At 36.2% G+C, this 20,042-nt stretch overlaps 1 protein-coding gene across 9 annotated transcripts in view; it reads right to left on the reverse strand.

Moving 5' to 3' along the window:
* The window catches only part of MET (MET proto-oncogene, receptor tyrosine kinase), a 137,986-nt gene that overhangs the window by 88,761 nt on the left and 29,183 nt on the right, over nt 1-20,042 (reverse strand). For 5 of the 9 annotated variants that reach the window (XM_058190973.1, XM_058190976.1, XM_058190974.1 and 2 more), the window contains one exon: nt 5,460-6,677. The exons of 1 other annotated variant lie outside the window; for it this stretch is intronic. In XM_058190973.1, coding sequence (XP_058046956.1) covers nt 5,460-6,677 — 1,218 coding nt within the window. Of the gene's footprint in view, nt 1-5,459; nt 6,678-18,414; nt 18,479-18,953; nt 19,237-20,042 lie in introns of those variants that run through there. 3 more of the 9 variants (XM_058190978.1, XM_058190977.1, XM_058190979.1) reach the window with 2 other exon arrangements.

The following is a 20,042-nucleotide window of genomic DNA, read 5'->3' on the forward strand; positions in this document are numbered from 1 at the left end:
TAGCAGAAACCATGAATTTTTCCACCCTACTTAGCAGCAGCATGAATTTTTCCACCCTACTAAAAATCTGTATCTTTCCTGTTCTCAGTAACTGCCAGTTGACTGACTTTCCTCTTAAGGTAAGGGATGACAAGGTCTTTGTTTGTCAGTGTTAGAATAAAGGCGAAATATTATTTATTTATTTTAAAGGTATTTATGACTTCTCATATCAACATGTAACTTTTAACACAGGTACCACAGATCTAGTTTGAATCTTACTCATTCATGGCCTGGAAGAAAGATGAAGCGACATTATAGGACCCAACAGTAAAAAAGAGGCTGCCAGAACATATTTATGGTATAGTTTAGGAGCAATGGAGATATGGTATAATAAAACAAAAACAGTCATAATTTTAGAGGTGACCATATAGTCAGTCCTGCATTCAATGAATGCTTAAGATGTAATAGATTTCCTTCCCAGGTTTGATATGCCACGTTTCCCACTGGCAGAACAGAAAACAGGAAACTATAAATTGCTTGATTAAGCTGTAAATTTATGGCACAGAGGATCCCATTGATTAGTTGTAGATGTATTAATCAATTTAATCTTGCAATCACTGGGTATGCTATCATCCCAGAAACCAGCTATGTATAATCCTATTAACTAATTAATATGTGAATTGTCAAAATTCAAACAATTTTTATTTATTTATTTATTTTTGTCACAACAGTATATATAAGCTTAAGATGAAAATAACTATATAATATATAAGCATATATATGAGCATAAGTATGTAATAACTATATTAATTGGATATAATGAAAGGAAACAATAGGACAGTAATGGTAGGCACGCTTGTGCTCTTATGCACGTCCCTTACAGACCTCTTAGGAATGGGGTGAGGTCAATATATCATACAATACATCATACAATGTATCATACAAAAATAGAAAAAAGCAAAAAGTATTTCAGCAGACAATTGTTTGATGATGCACTATTTCTATAGCAAAGTCTGTATGGCTGCTAATTATTTCTTAGTTAAATGTAGACAATATTCATGATTTAAAAGGATTAGCTATATTAGAGAATAAAGACAAATAAATAGTGTGATTAAATGACAATTAAAACTGTCTTAATTTACACAAAATATCATAAACAACTTCCTATATGAAGTATTCTAGTATAAGGGTAGAATGAGAGCCAGTTTGTGGTAGTCTAAGACATCAGGCTAGAAACCAGGAGACTGTGAATTCTAGTTCACAAAGCCAGCTGGGTAACCTCGGGTCACTTACTTTCTCTCAATCTTAGGAAGGAGGCAATGGCAAATACTGCTGAAAAACCTTGCCAAGAAAACTGCAGGGCCAAGAAAACTGCGGGGCCAGGCAGTTTCCCAAGAATTCGACATGACTGAATGGAAGGGGAAAAAATAGGATAGAATAAAGTAAATCCAAGACCACAGCATAAGGTGAGGGAAAATGTGACCCTTGAAAAACATGGCCTATGGTGAGAGATCTTTAGAGTTGTTCAAAGACATTCAAATGTTTACAAGTCCTCTCTTATCAACACAATTGATTTGAACTGTGATTTGAACTCATATTTATTTATTTATTTATTAAAGTATATACCACCTATTTTGCCATAAGTGATTTAAGGCAGTTAACAATTATTAAGCACGATAATACACATTATCTATCTACCACAGTTCAACTCATCTTGATCCAGATTATGATTACATCTTCATGAAAGCACAATATCCCAGGTAAAGGTAAAACTGACCAATGAAGATTAGTGAACATTTAATAACAATATGATATTGCCACTTAGAACTGGTTCTATTTACAATTGAAAGCAAAACCAAAGCTGGTTTTGTGCACTTCAGACTTATTTTTGCATTATGGGTACCAAGCTAAGTAATAATAATGGGATATCCACTGATTTAGTGTACAATATATAAGAGCTGTAGTTAATCAGATGTCATAGCGATAAACCAAGACATCTATGGGGAGGCTGTTAAGTCACTGCTGCTAGGCGGGGGGATGGAGCAAGGAATTGCAGGAGTGACTGAGATATTGCCATGGAACATTGAAAATGAAAATCACATGACCATAGCAGCAGCCCAGAAGCAGCCATTAGCACTGAAGCAGCTACAGCTTTCCCAAATGTCATTCCCTCGGGAGACATGGGTGGCAGATTTTAGACACATTCTTCAAATTAGTCCATCTGAAGTTCTTTGGTTCAAAAATTGTTGACCTATAACATAGTTTCTCCCAATTAAAAAGTCATAATGATGAAGGTTTTAGTAATATATAGATTCTAACCTATAAATGTTACTTTTCACTTTGTGTTGAACAAACTGGTATCTAAACTATTTTGCCAGGCTGCAAAAATATCGTCGGAAGGATTTAAAAGCATTGAGCTTTAAGCTGCTTCCTTCTAGAGACGCAGAAACTCTATTAAACTTAGACACTGCTATTTCCTCTACAGAAGAAATAAGCTGAGTAGAAACTTTGCTTACTTGTGTCCTATGTCTATTCAAATTTGACCCAATGTAGTTTCAGGGTTAAAAGTAGACATTAATGCAGTAGGCAATGTTATATATTCCAGAAAGTAACTGGAATTGAACTGGAAGAAAAATGTAGAATAGCCCTCCAATCCTGTATTTTATGAATTTGTAATGCATATGTTTTTAAACATGGGAATCTGTTTAAAACAAGTGATATGAACTGTTTAGACCAGGGGTGTCAAACTCAAGGCTCGGGGCCAAATCTGGCCCGTGGGGTGCTTAGAATCTGGCCCATGGGGGGCCTGCGGAGCCACCCTGGAAACAGCGAAGGACCATCCCATGGTGCCTCTGCCAGCAAAAACAGCACTTGTGGCCCTCCCAAGCTCTCTTTTCACTGGCAGAGGTTTGCAGGAAGCTGTTGCAGCCAAAAATGGAGCTCAGGAGCCCGTTTTCACTGGCAAAGCAATCACGGGCGCCCCCAACGTGAGTGACGTCGAGCTGGCCACCTCAAGTTGGCCACAGCCAACCCAGCCCCGCCCCCTCAAAAACAACCCTGATACAGCCCTCAACAAAATCGAGTTTGACATCTCTGGTCTAGACATATGACCAGAAAACCTACTATGAGAAGAGAAAAAAGCCTATACTTATAAAATCTGTTTGTGTTATTTTGTCTTTATTTTATTAAATGTTGCTATACCCAAAGGACAAAAGATCAATAAAGCTCCTTTAGTTTCCTGATGGAAGGCTGCAATTACTTCTTCCCATTATAAAATAAGCGTAACTCAATTTCTTTCATCTATCATCTTAATAAATAAATATCACCGTATGTTTATTTCACTGTGTCTTTTTATTTGATTTTAGGGGCTCTTCATTTCATTCTCCTATATTTTTTCTCTTCCCTTTATCTGCATTTCCACATTCAGCATGTGGCATTTGCTAGAAGAATAAAACAATGCAAAAAGAAAACAAAGAAAAATTACAAAAACTGAGCAGTTCTTGCTTTTTTGAGGGAGGGGGAAGCAAAATTTATTCTCATTCCAAAAGCAGAAGTCTGATTATTCAATTGTTTCTACTTCAAGAGGACTATACTGAATCAAACTGGAAGAATTACCATCCTTTAATAAGTCATGCTAAAAATTGCTAAAATTGAATCTTTCCCCAGATTTACTGTATTTGTTTCCACATCATTAAAAGTGGCAATATCTCCAATCCATAAAGAAATGATTCAAAACCTTCCAAGATTGTTTGCCAACCATCTTTTTATTTCAATGAAACTATTCTAAGGCCACTTTTCTCTTCCCCCTAAACCAGTGGTGAAATCCAATTTTTTTTTACTACCAGTTCTGTGGGCGTGCCTTGGTGGGCATGGTATGGCTTGGTGGGCGTGGCAGGGGAAGGATACTGCAAAATTCCAATTCCCTCCTCCACTTCAGGGGAAGGATACTGCAAAATCCCCATTCCCACCCCACTCCTGGGGCCAGCCAGAGGTATTTGCCGGTTTTGCGAACTACTCAAAATTTCCACTACCAGTTCTCCAGAACCTGTCAGAACCTGCTGAATTTCACCCCTGCCCTAAACCCTTTGGGACTTTTATTCCTATGAAAATAAAATTAAAATTGACAAAATGATAAAACCCTTGAATCTTGTTCCCTTTTTATTTGACCATATGATATCACTGCTCTGTCCACTGCACTGGTTACCAGTTGGATTTTGGGTATAAAGTCAAGCTGCTAGTTATCAACTCCCCAGCATACATTTTGGCTATTTGAGGCAGGACAGGTTTTGCCCATCTTATAATACTGGGCAGAGCAGGTGCATTTAGATTTTTTTGATTAAACAATGTCATCTATCAGAACATCTGTGCAGCTTCCATTGATGACATTCAGAAAGTCACTGAAAATCAGGCTATTTTTCTAGTGGTAAGGTAGTTGTTGAGTTTGCTGTTAAGTTTCTTTGTTTTTTATTCATTGTTTGTCTTCTGGATCTATGAAGATGAACATTATCCATGATTGTATTGTTCCAGATTTATTCGAAATAGGATAGTCTCTAAATAAATAAATAAATACCTAAAATAAATAAATACCTAAACATTTTGGAAGACCTGCAGTAGAAATTTTGGAAAGCTTTCTGATTGCTATATTCATCTACTTGTGATTCATCTACTTGTGGTTTAACTGAAAGATTATGCAGGAACAGAATCACTTTGTTAATTTGTGGTATTTGGCTTTATTAAACCTGAGTAGAGTTCTCTATTTTGATTTGTGTCCTCAACACCACCCGTTTTCCTACTGATTAAAATAAAACAGGATTTAGGGTTTATACTATCTCTAATGCAAACGTATCTAGGGACACCGTGGCTCAGTGGCTAAGACACTGAGCTTGTCGATCGAAAGGTCAGCAGTTCAGCGGTTCAAATCCCTAGCACCATGTAACAGGATGAGCTCCTGTTACTTGTCCCAGCTTCAGCCAATCTAGCAGTTCAAAAGCATGTAAAAAAGGCAAGTAGAAAAATAGGGACCAGGTTTGGTGGTAAGGAAACAGCGTTCCATGCACTTTTGGTATTTAGTCATGCCAGCCACATGACCACGGAGACATCTTTGGACAGTGCTGGCTCTTCGGCTTTGAAAAGAAGATGAGCACCGTCCCCTAGAGTCGGGAACGACTAGCACATATGTGTGAGGGAAACCTTTACCTTTTAATGCAAACTCTAATTTCTGAATGCATCTTCCAATTACTTTTATATCCAACACTTATAACAACTGTTTTATGTGAAGATAAATCACAAATGGCAGTAACTAGCATTAATAGTGAAACTGAAGTACATTAAGAAGTCCTGGATCAAAGCCAAACTTTAGTCCAAGATAATAGCTACTACTCATTATTAAAATCAGCATAGGCACATATTCAATACTGGAACATCCAGTAGGAATTAGACAGTGTTAGATAATTAACGTCCTATAATAAATATTTACTTACCTTGTTCAGACAGTATTTGTTGTTCTTCTTGTAGAGATGCTGCAGACATTTCATGTTTTGTTTGTCTACAATCTTGCCAAAGAATTCATTGATGGTTTTGATAGAAACTGCACAGACAGCAGATTTAGGAGTCGGGTTTGAAGAGTCTGGTTTACTTTGGGCAAAAGCACCAAATAAAATATCTTCATTCATATTAACGCCCATTTGCTGGGCTAAGGTTGCACCTGGCTTACCAATATATGCAGCCTGTAAAATATTAAATACCTCATTTGACCTCTTAGCTGACCTCTTCTTACGTTTTTCAGTGTAAATGCATTCAAGGGGCATTTCCACGTATGAATGCAACTCAGAATCAAAAGAGCAAAACCGTATAATCCTTGTATGAAAAGCTTGGGAGTCAAGAGATTCTCTTTGAACAGTAAGGAAGTACACAAAATGGTCCTTTTCAAATGCATGAACATACTTGATGGGGTATGAATCCCTGAATTCTGGAAGAATATCAATGTAAGAGTAAGCCGTAAGGAATTCAAATCCATCCAGAGTTTCTTTTAATCTTCGAACAGATATTGAATGAAGCAAATGGTCCTGCAGGGGGGAATTACTTACAGTATTGCCAACATAGAAATATACAAATCTTTCTTTTTCTGCCACCAGAATTTTGGTTCCTAAGGGGCTTACAACACAGTCAGGACACTCATCTGATTCCTCATCCATCAGTTTGGAATACATGCAATGTACACTACTTCCAATGTCAGCAGGATTATCAGGATAAATGACATGGCGCTGACAGGTTCCTTTGGCCACACTACCGCAGCTGATAAGATGATGATCGTAGTATGTTTCAAAGAGTAGAGCCATGTTAATGTTATCTTTCCAAATATCAGATTGATTTCCTTTAGGCTTACATTCATCACATGGAGCACAACTTGGATTCTCCAGAACAGGTCCAGTCTTGTATTCATAGACGTTGTGAAGAGTTTCATTTAAGACATATATTTTATTGACTGCACCTACATACAGGTGCTGTCTGTAGAGAATAATGTTTTGTATTGGGGTTTCTGCAATGAAATATGGAAGTTGATACTGGATGCTCAAATTCATCTCTCTCTTTGATCCTGCTTCTTTACATTTGCCATTGCTCTTCTGTAGCAAGGTAGACAGTAATAATATAATCCCAAAGGGAGAAGTAGCAAAAAGGTTCATAACTGCAGATTTATCCTGTCGAAAGATATTTTAAGAAAGATTTATTATCATATGACTAATCAACAGAACTGTTCATCTAAGCTACATTATTTATTCAAAGCATTTAATACCATAAATTCAGTGTAAAAAGCTCCTAGAGCAGCTTATATAATACAAAATGCCCTCAGGCCTAAAATAAAGGAAGACTAAAATGACACAAGGCTGAAAGAAATGGATTTAATGAAAGTAAAAGCAAAGAAGGTACCTTAGGTTCAAATAATTGTTTTATCATTTCTAAAATAGGTAATTATAATAGAAATGGTCTGCTCAGGAATCTCTATGTAAGATCGCTTCTAGAAAAATATGCATTTTCCAACATTTTTTTTTGCCCTAGCCCTAGTGTCATTAACAATAACTCATTCTGGAACAATATATCACCATTCTAATTATTCCTGCTATAATTTTAAATATTTTATGAGAACATTGCTTACCAATATTAATTATTTTTGAAAAATCATAATGAGATGAAGTCAAGATCAACTATATAACAACACAAACTCAATTTATGAACTACAAATAAGAGAATCCTTTTCCAACAGCGACCACAGCATGATAGACTTTTGTCTCAATATATGACCTTATATAAATCGTCATAATAATAGTATTCCAAACTACAATTTCAAAAAAGCCAACTATGACCTTATAAACAACGACCTCTCATCTCTTGATTGGCAAAATCTGTTCTCAACCTGTATCACTGCTGAAGACCACTATAGAATTTTCCTACTTGAAGTCAATAGAGTCATTAAACTTTACATACCACAAACCACCATCAAAAAATTTTTTTTAAAAAAATTACCCATATCAATAAAAAAGCTGCAATCCAAAAAAAATCCCTCTGGAGAAGAAACAAAAAGGGCTATGTAGCAAATTTCAAAAACCGCTACAGAAATATATGTAACCAAATAAAAACTGAATGCATCAATTACCACACCAAGCAAGAAGATCTTCTGCGCACAAATTCCAATCGTGCTTTTTATAATTTTGTGAACAACAAACTTAAAAACTCAAGATCCATCCCACCACTAAAAGAATCTAGCGGCAAAGAATATAATGATGAAATAGTTAAAGCAAACCTCTTTAACATATTCTTTGGCTCAGTCTTTGTTAACAGTAATGGCTCATAACCGACATTCCCCAATTGTACCAGCAATGAGTATAACGATCTAACACATATAGACTTCACAGAAGATAATGTTGAAAAAGCTCTTCGCAAACTGAAACCATCCCTATCTATTGGACCTGATGGACTATGTGCATACTTCTTAAAAAAACTTTCTACTAATATAGCAGAACCCCTAAGCATAATCTTTGAAAAAGCTTTCACGACCAGTTCCCTTCCCAAACTTTGGTCACTAGCCACAGTCATCCCAGTCTTCAAAAAAGGAGACCTCAGCCTAGTTGAAAATTACAGACCAATCTCTCTGTGCTGCATCACCTGCAAAGTAATGGAATCTATCATCAACCAATCCATTACCCTCCACCTAGAAACAAACAACCTACTCTCTAATAAACAATTTGGTTTCAGAAAAAAATTATCATGTAACTTACAACTTCTTCACTACAAAAACATATGGACTACAAATCTTGATCAGGGCAAAGCAATAGATGCGATCTACATAGACTTCTGTAAAGCTTTTGACTCAGTAGTAAATGATAAACTTCTCCTAAAACTAAAATCCTACGGCATTTCAGGACCCCTCCACAACTGGATAACAGCTTTCCTGTCAAACAGACAACAAGTGGTCAAAATTGGCAATGCTCTATCAAATCCTGTTCCTGTCAAAAGTGGCATTTCCCAAGGCAGCATTCTTGGACCAACACTCTTTATATTATACATTAATGATCTCTGTGACCATATTACAAGTGATTGTGTTCCTTTTGCTGACAACGTCAAACTATTTAACACCACCAACAATACAAATACCCATCAAAAAGACCCTGACTTTGTATCTGAATGGTCTAAAACTTGGCAACTCCAAATCTCAACCAGCAAATGCTCAGTCTTACATATTGGAAAAAAAGAACCTAAACACTAAGTACAAGCTTGATGGACATTACCTTACAGATGACCCCCACCCTGTTAAAGACCTTGGAGTTTTCATATCAAATGATCTAAGTGCCAAAGCCCACTGCAACTACATCGCAAAAAAGGCTTTAAGAGTTGTAAACCTAATCTTGCGTAGCTTCTTCTCCAAAAACACTACACTACTAACCAGAGCATATAAAACATTTGCTAGACCAATTCTTGAATACAGCTCGACTGTCTGGAACCCATACCACATTTCTGACGTCAATACAATTGAACGTGTCCAGAAATATTTTACAAGAAGAGTTCTCCACTCCTCTGAATACAACAAAATACCTTACGCCACCAGACTTGAAATCTCCTGGGCTTAAAAAATTTAGAACTACGCCGCCTTCAACATGACCTGAGTTTAACTCATAAAATCATCTATTACAATGTCCTTCCTCTCAAAGACCACTTCAGCTTCAGCTGCAACAATACACAAGCACACAATAGATTTAAGCTTAATGTTAACCGCTCCAATCTTGATTGCAGAAAATATGACTTCAGTAACAGAGTTGTTAATGCTTGGAATAAACTACCTGACTCTGTGGTCTCTTCCCAAAATCCCCAAAGCTTCACCCAAAAACTGTCTACTATTGACCTCACCCCATTTCTAAGAGGTCTGTAAGGGGCGCGCATAAAAGCACAAGCGTGCCTACTGTTCCTGTCCTATTGTTTCCTTTCGTTATATCCAATTAATATAGTTATTACATACTCATACTTATATATATGCTTATATATTGTATAGTTATTACATGCTTATGCTCATATATACTGTGTGACAAAATAAAAATAAATAAATATAGGCTTGCTAGAGAAATTTTATCAGTCACTTCTGCCTGACTCTTCCTGCCAGCAATAGCAATTAATAGGGTATGCAAAACTTTATAAAAAGTGCTTCATAATGTACTTGAGATAACATAAAGCACTTCTCTTCAAATCATTAAAGCACTACATAACTACTTTATAGCCACATGGGGAGCCAGCTAGAAGCAGCTTAAGCAACTACCTAAGTCTGAGAAAATGCATGACTGGTTTAATTCTTAGCAAGAAAGGTTTTGTACACGTTCCCAATACATTGTAATAGACCTCTTTGAAAAGATTTATATAATAGAACATGGAATCTCTTGTTTTACTTAGCATTATGTGATAATTAGGACACATAATTAGGCCAGCATTTCTTGTTTCAGATTCAAACTTGTTAGGAAAGAAGCCAAGAATCTTGACTGAAATATTATTAGAATAATTAGATTAATTAGAAAATGTCCATTACTTGCTAATCTACTTCCAATAGTCACAGCCCTCTTGTTTTATCTCAAGAAAATGAAATTTAGAACAACTCACAAAATAATATCCTCATAAATGAATTCAATTTCAGCTTTAAACAAATGAGTGTTATAATACTAGTATTTATTTTATGAATATATAAGCATCTAATTAATTTATATTTGTTTTATTTAAAAACTTTATTCATTATACATTTCCTTAACAACACTATAATATAAATTACTACATTTAAGATTAATAACATAGAATATATTAATCACTAAACATTGGCATTCTTTTTTATATATTGTATCGGATATTGTATCGATTTGATTCTAATCCTATGACATTTTAAGTATATTCTGGAATATTGTTATTCCATTTCCTGAATAATGTGTTTTTTATGTTTTGTTGGATTTGTTTCCTCAACATTAGTTCACTTTTTAAAATGCTTACAGCAGTAAGTCACTGTATGGGATAAGCATTTAGCTATACAGACAGGCTGAAAACAAATTTAAACCATCTAACAGGCTGATAAAGAGTCTAATCTAACACATTTCTTCCTTTTTATTCATTTTGATGTGGTTTTCAAAGTCAAAAGACTCGTGAGTAGGGTGATATTTAAACCTCTGACATGAATAATAAATGAATTGTGGTTGAAGCAATGGGGTTTTCATCAGTTTTCAACATTATACTGCAAGTTAAACCAAAACATTGTTCTATTGATATTTAGACACAGTTGCTAATCTAAATTTAGTTTCTTTAGAGGGAAACAATTATGCCTCCTAAAAGGACAACCATATGCTGTTTACAGGATTTTGTGCAAAGTATTATTTAGTTAGGGATAAATAGTATTGTTACTGGTAGATGAATAGCATTGTTACCAATAGTTCACAAAAACAAATTTAAAAGCATCTTTGATAGTATAGAAATACGAAACGAAGCTTTAACAACTTTATTTCTAAAGTAATATTCTTTTTATTATGCTTTATTTAATTTGCTTAATGTTACATAGCTTCCATATAAACTCTATTTTTCCCAGTAAGATATTTATCTATTTATTTCAAAATTCACCTAAGCTTTTACTAGAATTCCCTATTCTCTATTACTAGCTATTTTGAAAAATTTCTGCAAAGAGCATTAATGGGAGAGTTTCACATTCAACTTGCACAGCTATTTATTTGGATCCGACAGTTTTTAAAATGAATATGTAATTTTGAATTTGATAAGTTGGGAGACAATAGCAAAAAATATTTGATATACTGAGGCTGTTATGTCCCCTGCACATTTCATACCATTAAATATCTAATTTCCTTTACTATGGCGTACACTATCTATTTGCAAAGACAAGAGGATTGGCAAAAACAATATTTGTTTGGCTTTTATTTCTTCACAATTTCTCAAATCAGGATAATTTTATATGGAGAAAAAAGAAGAGCCAAAAAATTTCTATATTAAGTATGTATTATTTCAGGATGGAAAGGGATCCAAAAGACAGTGTTCTTCTCAAGGTTCTTCTCAAGACTTCTTACTTGTATGTTTGATCCAGCTTATTATTAAGTATCATCACAAGGCAAATTGCTCGTGATGGAATGTTCTGGAAATCCCCAAAGCCATTGTTTATTTTATGGTTTTATTTTAGTTATGAAAGCTATTGATCAAATGGAGAACTTGGGATCAAGTGTTACTCATGTGGTTGCAAACATGATTTTTCCTAAATGGACCCTCCTATATACAGGTAGTTCTTGACTTACAACAGTTCATTTAGTGCCTGATCGAAGTTACAACGGCACTGAAAAAAGTGACTCTTGACCATTTTTCACACTTATTAGTTGCAGCATTCCCACGGTCACAGGAATAAAATCTGGATCCTTGGGAACTGACTCATATTTATGACAGTTACAGTATCCTGGGGTCATCAATCCCCTTTTGCAACCTTCTGACAAGCAAAGTTAATGGGGAAGCCAGATTCACTGAACAAGTGTATTACTATTTTAACAACTGCAGTGATTCACTTAACAAATGTGGCAAGAAAAGTCATAAAATGGGGCAAAACTCACTTAACATATTTTTAACTTAACAATATAAATTTTGGGCTCAATTGTGGTCGTAAATTGACCTGTACTTAAAAAGAACATAAATGTAGTATTTAAATAATCCAAATTATTTTCTAAGAGTTTTCAAACAACCCATTTGTACCTTCAGATTCCTTCACTTCGTATATACCATTTTAGGCTACATCATCTAAGAAATAACACAGAACAGGTTTACAATTCAGACACAGGGTATGTAAGTTTAAATCACGCTATCACCACAGAGAGCTTCAAAACAGTCAATTTAAATACGTGAAAAGGTACAGACTATAGGTAGTTCTAGATTTACAACAAATTCTGGGACCAGAATTTTGTTTGCTAAACAAGGCAGTTGTTCAGTAAGTAATAGCTGATATTTCTTTGGCTGTTAGGCAAATCATTGCAGTTCTTAAATGAATCATATGGAAGCAAATCCAGCTTCCCTCATTGACTTTGCTTGTCATAAGATAGGAAGATCACAAATGATGATCATGTGATACAAGGATGCTGTTGTAAATGCATGCCAGTTGCATGTATCTGCTGAATTTTGATCAGGTGATTATGGGGTTGCTCCAATGTCATAAGCGCAAGGACCAGTTGTAACTATTTCAGTGCCATTTTAACTTTGAACAGTTACTAAGTGAATGGTTGTCAGCTGAGTATTGTACTGAGCTAGATGGAATGATAGTGAAACTCAAATATTCTTAATCCAGAAAAATGGAAAGAAAGGAATGGTAGCTGGCTTCACTATTCTTGGATGTTGGCAGCTTTTAATGAGCTGCTGCCACTAAACGGGTTGTTTCTTTCTTTTGATCTCCTTTGTATTCACAACGATGGCTCCTACAATAGCATCCCCAAAATGTTCTGATCGAGTCTCACATTTGCCTTTTTCAAGGGATGACTCTTTCTAGACTTCGTATGGGTGCTGGCATTGAACCTGTAAGTCTACTCCAGGCAGTCTGATCTCTTTCCCTTATCATGGCACCTTAAAATGAAAGCTCTGCACTGAACCAGCCCCAAGGTCCCTCACAACACTACTGAGGAAGAAGCCCAGAAAGAAAAGAAAGACAAAAGATGCCACCATCAAAAGCATTTCAGTTTTGCTTGGATATCTTGGATAGTGCTGAGGAATATATTAGGTTGAGGTAAGAACCACTGCTGGAGGGGAGGGGATGGGAGGAGCCAATAGTGCAAAGCAGAGCAAAAAAACCCATCAAGCACAGTCTGACAGTTGCATTAATGGAAGAATTGAAATAAATTACTGTTCTGGAGGCTACAACATTTGAGAATCCCTTCTCAACTCTTCATATCATGAATTCATATATTTATACAATTTTACAGGCTTAGTGGAATTTGCACAGCAGAAATTTTGTAAATTTAATACTGCAGGATTATCACATATCACAATATAGCCTGTAAGGTATAAAGCCAAGAATAACAGGATTAGGTGGTCATCAGTGAGACATTTTGTAGCAGTTTTACCAAAAGCCCAACTTTCAACACATCATAGCTATTGCAATTTTTGAATATAACCGCTTTATTAGCTACATTAAATTTCTTCTAACATGGCCATCTATGTATATATCCATTATTAACTAAAATAATTTTTATCAATCTTTGGAAAGTACTTAAAAACCTTCAGAAGCACGACATTTGACTCTTCAATTTAGAAAAACATTTGAGATAACTTCAATATGAATAGTTTTCTTTAAATTCATGGGATGAAGCATATTTTCATTTGGTGTTTAACTTAACAAACTAAACAATACCAATGCTGTTCGTGTCAATACATTTCCAGTTTGGATTCAACATAAATGTTACTATATTGAACTCAAAGAGAATGACAGAATTTGTGGCTAGACAACAAAAAGACCACTAAAATGCAATACCCAGCAAATCTGTTCTAGGGAGCATGATGTCAGAACATTCATCCTCTTGTATAAATGGGTTCTGGCTAGCCTCCACAAGCATAGTCAGCAAAGATGTGCCATGTTGGAGGTGCAAAAAATAAGCAATGCAATTGGTGTTAGAATGTAACTGATACTTATGTGACCTAATATTCCTTACTTTAAGTGTAAGATTAGGTTTCTCGTTTTATCAGTTAACATTTCCTGCTGATCATTTTGTGCATCTCATAACTGTTTTGTGCATCTCATAATTCAATTCCTTTTTTTTTTTTAAAAAATCATCTCAAAGAATATTTTAAAGGTATTCAGATTACCGTAAATTTTAGATATAAAATAACTACCATTTTCTGTTAAAGCTACAGTAGCGATTAGATTGAAATCCTGCATGGAATTTCATGGAAATGAAATTTTGCCAATCCTTATCTTTCTCTTTTAGAATAACAAAGTTAAGACTTGTGTCTAAAATCATACCAAAGAGCTGTGCATTACTAAAGCATCTCAAGTAAATCTTGCTAAATCCTATCTGGATAAACATGCTTTCCTAATCATCTAACAGATAAATATTTCCAGAAACCAGAACTGTGTTTTAGTCAGGCTATAAATTAAACGAAAAATATTGCTTTTAATGCTATTAGTAAATGACATATGACATGCAACCTGGACAGAACTAACTAAAAGACATAGGCTTTTCCAGAAGGCATAGCCCTTTGTTTTCCTGAAATATAAAACATGAAATATTTGCAATATATTTACTGTAGTCTAAAAGTGAAGAGGAAAACGAAAACCAAGTTAATACAAATTTAAATGTTCACCAATATGCAGGTCCCATTAATCAATACTATTCTGCTTTTAACAGCTTTCCATAAAATAAAGTGTTAATTATTTAACCAAGTCAAAATCAATTATTATGTATCTCTATTCTGAAGAAAATATATTATTCTTTTACTGATTTTATATTAACTTATAGTACGTAAACTGTAGAGTAAGTAGATAGTATTTTTCCTTTGTTACCTTCTGCATCCCTAAGAATAAAGTGAGCTTTTCAGTCTGTGCTAGTCTAGATTTATTTCTTTCCTTATGATAGTAATGATGCTGGACTAAAATGGCACAGTAAGTCTTTATTATTATTAAAATAATAAGGCTTCAAAAAATTTCACTGATGTTCTATAGGGAAAAAACAGTACAATAACACTACTTCGTTTCAAAAGACTGGGAAGAAGGAATACTAGCCAACCTTTGCTGAAGAGGTACAGAAATACTATTGAGTAAAGGTTGAAGGTTTCAGATCATAATAAGGAAGTTAAATATTCTGAAAATATTGAAAGGAGACCTAGAAAAAAGGAATTCACTCAAGAATGCAGAACAGGGAAAAGAAAACCAGACAATAGAATGTGTATCATTATACCGTATATACTCGAATATAAGCCGATCCGAGTATAAGCCGAGGTCCCCAATTTTACCCCAAAAACTGGGGTAAACTGGGGACTCGAGTATAAGCCGAGGGTGGGAAATGAGGCACCTACCGGTTGGGGAAACCCTCCCTCCCTCAGCTGAGAAGGCTGGCGGCTCCCCCGCCCCGCCCTCTCACTGCACCGGCAGGGCTTCCCGCGCTAATGCAAAAGCCCGTCCGGTAAAATGTGAAAAAAAGAAAAAAAAAAAACTCGAGTATAAGCCGAATATACTCGAGTATAAGCCGAGGGGCTTAAAAAAAAAAAACTCGAGTATAAGCCGTATAGACCCGAGTATAAGCCGAGGGGACGTTTTTCAGCACAAAAAACGTGCTGAAAAACTCGGCTTATACTCGAGTATATACGGTATTTGTTTGAGCTGAGTTGGACTTTATGAAATCTTCACTAAAGCTTTTATTCTTTGTCCTCCCCCCATGTACAAAAAGACACACATAGCAACATTTAGCACCAAAAGCAAAAAAAGGAAAATAGACACTCCAGACAGAAAGAAATGTTTAGATTCACATTTTATTGTGACTGGTATTTAATGTTTGCTGAGGGGGAAAGAGGACAAATGACAACATATGATCCACGAGAATGATGCAACTTTAATCAGGTATCATGATGTAGATGATATAACTGTATAATGTTTATGAGTGATTAAGTCAAGATGCATAATTATTATCATGTTGACCTCATTGTGTTTGCAATAGGTGTCAATGCATAAATCTACTCATTTGGTTTTATTCTCTCTGAATAATAAATGAAGTAATACAACAGAAATAGGTATATATTAATGCAACGAAATAAATTCACCCAGTGGTATTGACAGAAATTCTTGTAAAATAAGTCAATAAAACAAAAGTAAAGATTTGATTAGTCTTTTTAATTCTTATTTTGATGCAAAGCGCAGTTTTGCTTTCCACTGTCATCTTCAATTAATCTTAATTATGGATTCACTCTGTGTAAAATTCACATCATTTGTATCTCTCTCTCTCTATCCCTGTCTCTGTCCCCGTCTCTCTCTTAAAATCATAAAGCAATTAAAGTCCACTCATTTAGACTTTTTAAAACTTATTGCATGGAATATTTCACATTTAGAATGCAAATTTACAGAACTGGCACTGTTTTCATTTCACCCACTTAAGATTGGTGAGAGACAGTATTACTTTCTTTATAATTTAGAACTGAAGATCTGTAAAACAGGCAAAGTTGGAACAACTACCACAGAGGAAACCTATTTTACCTATTTTAAGAAGAAAGAATTTAGCAGTCTTTTCTTTTTTTTGCAGACTTATCTAAAAAGAACAAATAAGTATGTTTCCCCCTCCATCCATCTTGTGACTCTTTGAAGGCAGAATCCTCACTTTCCTTGACATTCAACTGTTTCTCTTCTGCTCCATGTAACAGTGAACCAAAATATTTTGTTATCTGAAATAAAACTCCTTCTGTTGCAGACAGTTCAGTTGCACCTTCAGTTCATCATGCTATCTCCCTTGTCTGGTTGAAGATTCCCTGAATGGACTATGCACTTAGATTTCCATGATCCAGCAGGCTCTATTAATATATCAGCACTTAACAGACGTAACTTTTTCTTTTTAATTACAACACAGAAAACATAATTTTCTAGTCACAAAACAGATGAAATTATGCAGATGTGCACATGTAACATAGGCAGAGGTGGAGGAAATCAGAGCTACATCTATTGAGACAAAACCATACCAGGAGAAATAGAGATTCCATAAAGATTGTTATTAATTAATTTATTCCTCAAAGTTCTACATTGCCTATCTTACCCACATGACTCAGATACATCACATTAGGACTTACCCCTACTCCTAACCTGTACACTGAAGTTGTACCCCAATTACAAAATGTTTTCAGATTTTCATGGAATTACCGTATCTCCAGAAATACTTCAACCTCTTAATTACTTAAGAAAGAGTCCTTAATTTTAGAAATTTTCCCACTTCATCTCTTATAAAGCTAAAAATATCTTAAAAGTCATATGTGTTTGTTCTAACACTATTTTCAGCAAATAATTAACAAAAAATCTGATATTTTAATGGAATACTTTTCTTCATTGCAGATTTTAATGTTTAGTATACTTCATACTTGCTTCTGAAATATGTATTCACTTTAAAATTATAGATATTAAAATACAAAGTTGTTTAAGCACTTCTCAATTCATGGAAGTGCAAAACAGCACTTTTCTTCAAAGTGTTAAAGAAGCCAGATCTTTTGCAAAGTTGTATAGCTGTTTTCCTAGGAAGAAAGCAAAAGATGCAGAATTTTAATGATTCAAAGAAAAAAGTTTCACTTGCTCTGCCATGCACTTAAAGTATTTCAAGAGCTACCTGATAGCAATTAATTTTCTCCAGACATGATTTACAAGTTGCAGCATTTATTATATTTTATCATCTTTCTTTTTAAAAGTGGAAGTTAATTAAAGACAGAATTAAGTCACATTCCTTTCATGAATGGACAGGCATCTGCATGTTTGCTGACATTCAATAACCTCTATATCAGGTGAGATAGGGAGGAAACATGTTCTGCTATTTGATATCAGATACTAAGAAAATTCTTGTTAATCTACTGTTAGGACAAGTTACAAGGCAAAGAGATTCCAAACATAGAATGAAGTGAATTTTCTCTTGATAATTAGCAAAAAAATATACAATGCACTCAGAAAGTATTCACACTCCCTTCACTTTGTCAATTTTATTATGCTGCAGCCTGATTCTACAGTTGTTGAAATTCTTTTTCCCCCTCATTACTTTATACTCAATTACTTTACTGTACTGTACTGAAATTCATTACTGTACACACCGTAATGACAAAATGAAAACAGAATTTTAGAAATGTCTGTACATTTATTAAAAAGAAAAAACTGAAATATCGCATTGGCATAACCATTCAGAACCTTTGCAAACAACACCTGAATTTTACCTTGGATGCCTCCCATTTCCCTTGACCATTGCTGACATATTTCTACACCTTGATTGGAGTCCACCTGTGGTAAATTAAATTGATTGAACATGATTTAAAAAAAACACATATCTCTATATAGAAGGCCCCACAGCTGACAAAGCATACTGTAGCAGAGCAAAAGCCATGAGGTCAAAGGAACTGCCTGCAGAGTTCAGAGACAGGATTATTGCAAGGCACAAATCTGGGAAAGGCTGCAATAAAAGTTCTGCGGCACTGAAGGTTTGTAAGAGCACAGTGGCCTCCATAATTCTCAAATGGAAGAAGTTTGGCCCAACCAGGACTGTTCGAAGAGCTGGTCACCTGGTCAAACTGAGCCTTTGCGGGAGAAGGGCAGTAAGAGAAGTGACCAAGAACCCGATGGTCACACAGAGATCCTGTGTTGAGATGGGACAGAGTTCCAGAAGGATAACCATCATGGTATCCTCCATCGATCTGGACTTCATGGCAGAGTGGCTAGACCGGAGCCTCTGCTGAATGCAAAATACATGAAAGCTCACCTGGAGTTTGCAAAAAAAGTACTTGAAGGACTCATAAATTGTGAGGAACAAGATTCTCTGGTCTGATGAAGTCAACTTCGAATTGTTTGGCCCCAATTCTAAACATTATGTCTGGAGAATGGGCGTTGGACCTATCTGATGCGCCCTTTTTCTGCGAAAGAACGAATGGCTGTCACATATGGGTTGACTCTGTCTAGCAGCCAATCAGGGCCGAGTCTGCTGAACTGAAAGCCCGCCTCTTCCTGCTTGGGCTCCAGTTGATCAGTGAGAGCTTGATGTAGACTGATGTGTCGTATCTGGAATGAGAAACAATTAGAGACCACCACCCCTGAGCCCCCCTCCCCCCCGGCCGACCAGCCAGGGTGGGGGTGACTGCCGTTCCTTCCTTCGCAGAGAAAGGGCGCATCAGGTAAGTCTAACGCCCATTCTCCTGCCTGGGTAGGAACGGCAGTCACGTGTGGGACATACCAAAGCTTGTGTCTGACAGGAGGGAAAGGGAATCCGTCTGGTCCCGCTCTTGATGAACGCTCTGTAAGACCCACCTGCCAAAGGAGGCATCAGCTGAAGTGAAAGAATCCAAACAGTAATGCTGAATGAAGGGTGTCAGGGAGGACCAGGTGGCAGCCCTACAAACCTCCTCCAAGGAAGCCTGTGTCGCCCATGCAGCCGAAGTGGCCGCACTCCTTGTTGAATGAGTAGTGATCCGTCAGGGAACAGGTAAGGCCTGAGCCTCATAGGCCATGGTGATGGCCGCCCTAATCCAGCGACCCATTGAAGAAGCTGAAACCTTGACGCCCACGGAGCTGGGCTGAAAGGCCACAAAAAGGCCTTCGGTTCTGTGGAATGAAGATGTTCTCGAGATGTAGATCTTGAGCACCCGACGAACGTCCAGCATGTGCCAAAGTCGTTCGAGTCGATGAGACGGAGAGGGACAAAAATTGGGCAACACCAGCTCTTGTGCCCTATGAAAAAGGGAGTCTACCTTCGGGATGAAGGTGTGATCCATTCGAAGGACCACTCTGTTGCGATGGAAGATGCAGAGGTCCCCACGAATGGACAGAGCAGCCATCTCCGAAATGCGGAGAGCTG

The sequence above is a fragment of the Ahaetulla prasina genome, chromosome 7, assembly GCF_028640845.1.
Source record: "Ahaetulla prasina isolate Xishuangbanna chromosome 7, ASM2864084v1, whole genome shotgun sequence".
In the NCBI taxonomy this organism is placed as follows: Eukaryota; Metazoa; Chordata; class Lepidosauria; order Squamata; family Colubridae; genus Ahaetulla; species Ahaetulla prasina.